At 43.9% G+C, this 4643-nt stretch overlaps 1 protein-coding gene across 1 annotated transcript; it reads left to right on the top strand.

The window, feature by feature from the left end:
* Nucleotides 1–1858: 1858 nt before the first annotated feature.
* Nucleotides 1859–2403, top strand: LOC121315344 (transmembrane protein 229B-like). The gene has a single exon (XM_041249374.1). It carries the CDS (start codon nucleotides 1865–1867, stop codon nucleotides 2339–2341), a length of 477 nt encoding a protein of 158 aa, XP_041105308.1. The 5' UTR covers nucleotides 1859–1864; the 3' UTR covers nucleotides 2342–2403.
* The last annotated feature ends 2240 nt before the right edge of the window (nucleotides 2404–4643 follow it).

Here is a 4643-nt window from a genome sequence, read left to right as displayed (position 1 = left end):
CATAATACACACATTCCGTCACGCTTTTACAATCTAAAGGAACAGCCGCAACCCCCATGATTCAATTGCATAGCCTGAGAATTCTGGGACTTGTAGTTGTTTTCCTTGACCCGCGGTATTCCCGCTTGTTTTTAACTATTATATATGACTTTAAAACCGTTTGACGTCAACACCAGACGTAATAGTACAGCTTGCTGTCCTTGTGTGATGTCCTAAGCAAGCGGACTTCACGGCGCTGCTGCTGAAGCCTGCCTGGTTTATGGAGCCCTTTTGAAGAGAAGGCTCTTTTTTGTTATTTTGCAGCTGCTTTTTTTTTTTTTCCAGGTTAACAGGAGACAAGACAGAAACAAAGCGGAGGACCCGACCAGAGTAGACAGTGCCCGAAGAGCCTTTCCAGGCAAGTGCATTTCATAAAAACAACACATTTCTAATAACTAAAAAACAACAACAACAACAACAACACCAACTGCTGCACATTATTGGTTGTGTTTTAATGGTGAAATGTAGCTATCAGGAGGCCCGTAGGTAAACTGATTGAACCCACTTCACATTAAAGGATAAAGGGTTTACTCGGGCCTCCTCTCTCCTGTGAGAAACAATTCCTGCCTATACCAAGGGTTAAAGCCAAGGCATATTCCAATGTGTTATATAAAGCACAGTCAATGATGGGCAGAATCTCTTACGATCAACCTTTTACTCACAGTCCTGCACATAATGCACTGAAGGGATCTATGCACAGTGCCTACCATGGTACTGACTGACGTGGAACACCACAGACAGCTCTGCACTGCTCTTTAGACCAGTGGTTCCCAACCCTGGTCCTGGGGACCCCCTGTGTCTACTGGTTTTCAACCCTGGTTCTGGGGACCCCCTGTGGCTGCCGGTTCTCAACCCTGGTCCTGGGGACCCCCTGTGTCTGCCGGTTCTCAACCCTGGTCCTGGGGACCCCCTGTGGCTGCCGGTTCTCAACCCTGGTCCTGGGGACCCCCTGTGGCTGCCGGTTCTCAACCCTGGTCCTGGGGACCCCCTTGTGTCTGCCGGTTCTCAACCCTGGTCCTGGGGACCCCCTGTGGCTGCCGGTTCTCAACCCTGGTCCTGGGGACCCCCTTGTGTCTGCCGGTTCTCAACCCTGGTCCTGGGGACCCCCTTGTGTCTGCCGGTTCTCAACCCTGGTCCTGGAGACCCCCTTGTGTCTGCCGGTTCTCAACCCTGGTCCTGGGGGCCCCCTGTGTCTGCTGGTTCTCAACCTTGGTCCTGGGGGCCCCCTGTGTCTGCTGGTTCTCAACCCTGGTCCTGGGGGCCCCCTGTGTCTGCTGGTTCTCAACCCTGGTCCTGGGGACCCCCTGTCTCTGCTGGTTTTCATTCCAACTGAGCTTTCAATTACTTAACTAGACACTTCATTGAACTGATCATTTGCTTAATTAGACCTTTATAATTGTTTTCAGATCTTAAACAGTTGCAGAGTTCAAGTTACTTATACAATGTTATTGCTTACTTGAAATCTGCAACTTTAAGAGCTGAAAACAATTGAAAAGGTCTAATTAAGCAAATTATCATTTCAATTAAAAACCAGCAGCCACAGAACCACTGCTTTAGACACAGTGTGTAATAACACCCAGCTCAAGATATCTGCGCAGCTCTTTAGACACACAGTGTGTAATAACACCCAGCTCAAGATATCTGCGCAGCTCTTTAGACACACAGTGTGTAATAACACCCAGCTCAAGATATCTGCGCAGCTCTTTAGACACACAGTGTGTAATAACACCCAGCTCAAGATATCTGCGCAGCTCTTTAGACACACAGTGTGTAATAGCCTCCATTCTCTCTTCCAGCGTTCTGTTCAGAAGAGCACTCAGGCAACATGGTGGAGCGTGTTTCAGTGACGCAGCTGGGAATGTTTTCCCGCTGGTACCTGTATACCCTACACGGGTACATATGTGAGGTGCTGTTCACAGCGGCCTGGAATTTCAGCCAGCAGGGCAGCTGGAAGCTGCAGGGCAGCACCAGTGTCTGGGCGCTCTTCATCTACGGCACATGCATCCTCATCCTGGAGGGGATGTACCTTCGGCTGCGCAATCGCTGCCCCCTACTGGGCCGCTGCCTCATCTACACCGCCTGGATCTTCGTGTGGGAGTTCAGCACAGGGATGGTCCTGAGCACATTCAATGCCTGCCCCTGGGACTACTCTGAATTCAGGGGCAGCTACAAGGGTCTGATCACTCTGGAGTACGCAGCCCCCTGGTTCTTTGCCTCCCTCATCGCAGAGCTTGTGATAAAAAACACCCTGCGTCTGAGAATGGACCATCCAAGCAGCAGCAGCGCCACGAAGAACACATGAGCTGCACTTCAGACTGGAAAACAAGCATGCTGCAGGTCAAACGTAGGGTTCAGGAATAAAGAGCAAGCATGATTCACCCAAAGCACCTTCACTTAGGTCATTCATTTACTGATCACTATGAATAGCATTTTATGATTGTAATAATAATAATAATAATAATAATAATAATAATAATAATAATAATAATAAATAGGGAATTACTTTTTTCAACTTTTACTCGGGAATGTTCACCAGCATAAAGATTGTTTTCTTTCTACACGTCAGTGTATCCAGCTCACTATCCCTCCTGCAACAGTGCTGGTGCTTTGACTGAGGAGGGTGGCATATCCGGTGAAAAAAAAAAACAGCATTGTTGCAGGAGGGACTGCGATCTGGATACACAGTGATCCGAAGAAGACTTCTCTTTTTCTCCTGCCGAGTGCTCTTCAGGAAATGTTGAGAAATGTTTGGCTCAGTTGATTTGTGATGCATGTGTGATTGAAAATTCCAAAAGTCTGAAATGTTTCAAAATAGAACACTGTGATAGGAATGATTCAGCAAAGGAAGGTAATGCATTTCTTGTAAACTTTGCAGGGAGTTCTGTAACAGTTTAAGATCCCTGCTCTGGGGGGGTACATACATAAGAGATTTATTTTAGGTACAAAATGACATACATTGCCCAAAACGCAGATTTTTCCATCACAGCATCAACGTAATTCGTCTCCAGCTACAGCTTCTTGTGAAATCAGTGTTTAAATGTTCTCTGGATTATTACCCATTTCTGGTTTGGAGACTGAACGGAAATACCCCCCCCCCCCCCCTCAAAAATGTAACAAATCACACACAGCAGCCAATACTGCGAAGACTGACCTTCTCATTTTCCAGTGATTTAATCAGACCAGGTCAATCAGATCATGTTAATCACATTAAGACATAAAATAAAGTCTGAATTCATTTTACATGAATGATTTGTTTTAATACTGTACATTTTTATATCATCCCATATCATAAAAGTAAAACAAAAATAATCTAAAAGAATGTTTTACAATAATATATCTTTTGTACAGAATTACTGGACAGAATTATTAAATTTATGGATATTACTAGCGGCGTGCCAAAACATATTACTCATACTTGGGATTAACTTCAGGAAGTATTTATCAGCAGGTAGAAAATAAATAAATTCACTACCTTAATGACTTTAGTACAAGAAAAGCTGATCTCCCTCACGTTTCCATTCCCTACCAGTCAATGGCAGTTAAGATCCTTTTCCTCTCTCCCAGGGTGCTGTCACCGTTTACTGGCGTACTGGCATACTGGCATACTGGCATACTGGCGTACCACATAGGAGCTGGAGACCGGTGGGCCAGCAGGCCACTGCCCACGCACTTTGACAGGGGCAGCCCAGCCCACCCACTTTTAACAGCGAAAAGAAAAAAAAAAAAAAAAAAAAAAAAATATATATATATATATATATATATATATATATATATATATATATATATATATAATACCTTGAATCTCATCGTTCTTCCAAAAACACAGCGACACAGATAAGTCAAATCAATCCACACATTAAGACGACACCAGGACTGTGTGGAGAGACAATAATCCTCACGTTTCGCTTGCTGTGCTGCCAGCTTCTACAGAGGAACACTGAAACTTTTAACAAATCATATGGGAAAGAACGAGCGCAGAGAAACCGGGTTTATGTATGGCAGCGAATGTTGCTGCATTCGTCATCTTGCAACACTACAGAACTGCAGAAACACGCTGAAACATTTGTTACCATTTCATGTAATTTGTATCCGAAGCAGTAAATAACTAGAACTTAAAAAAAAAATAAAATAAAAAATACTGTAGACAGCTGTTTAATATTCTTTATCAATATGTTCTTTATCAATGTAAATGCTGCCCGTGGTCATTTTCTTTTTTTACAAAACAAATACTGAATTTATTTTGCAGTAAATGAAACAATGTTTGTGGGTTGATACCACTGACTACCCGACATTCAGAGACAAGCTCATTATTATTAGTGCTCGTAGTCATCGTGTTGTTGTTGTAAACTTTAATAACCAGTAGACTATACATATATAACCTGCTTCAAAACTTGATGTAGTTGTTAAATTGGATTCATTTATCCATAGACATACTTCATACCAACCCCACCCTTGGCCCACCCACTTATAGAAAGGCTCCGGCTCTGTTGGCGTGCCGAGGACATACTGCGGCTTTTAAACCATTGACTGGTACTCAATTGTAAACGTGGGGGAAGGACAGATTTTCTTGTGTTGAAATCAACACGGAAACGAATAGATTTATT

Source organism: Polyodon spathula, chromosome 5 (assembly GCF_017654505.1).
Source record: "Polyodon spathula isolate WHYD16114869_AA chromosome 5, ASM1765450v1, whole genome shotgun sequence".
In the NCBI taxonomy this organism is placed as follows: Eukaryota; Metazoa; Chordata; class Actinopteri; order Acipenseriformes; family Polyodontidae; genus Polyodon; species Polyodon spathula.
Note: the sequence above shows the minus strand (reverse complement) of the source record. Positions and strands in the feature narration are given on the sequence as shown.

Excerpts from the sequence above, each read along its gene's own strand:
- LOC121315344 (XM_041249374.1), top strand. The coding sequence starts at position 1,865 with ATGGTGGAGCGTGTTTCAGTGACGCAGCTGGGAATGTTTTCCCGCTGG.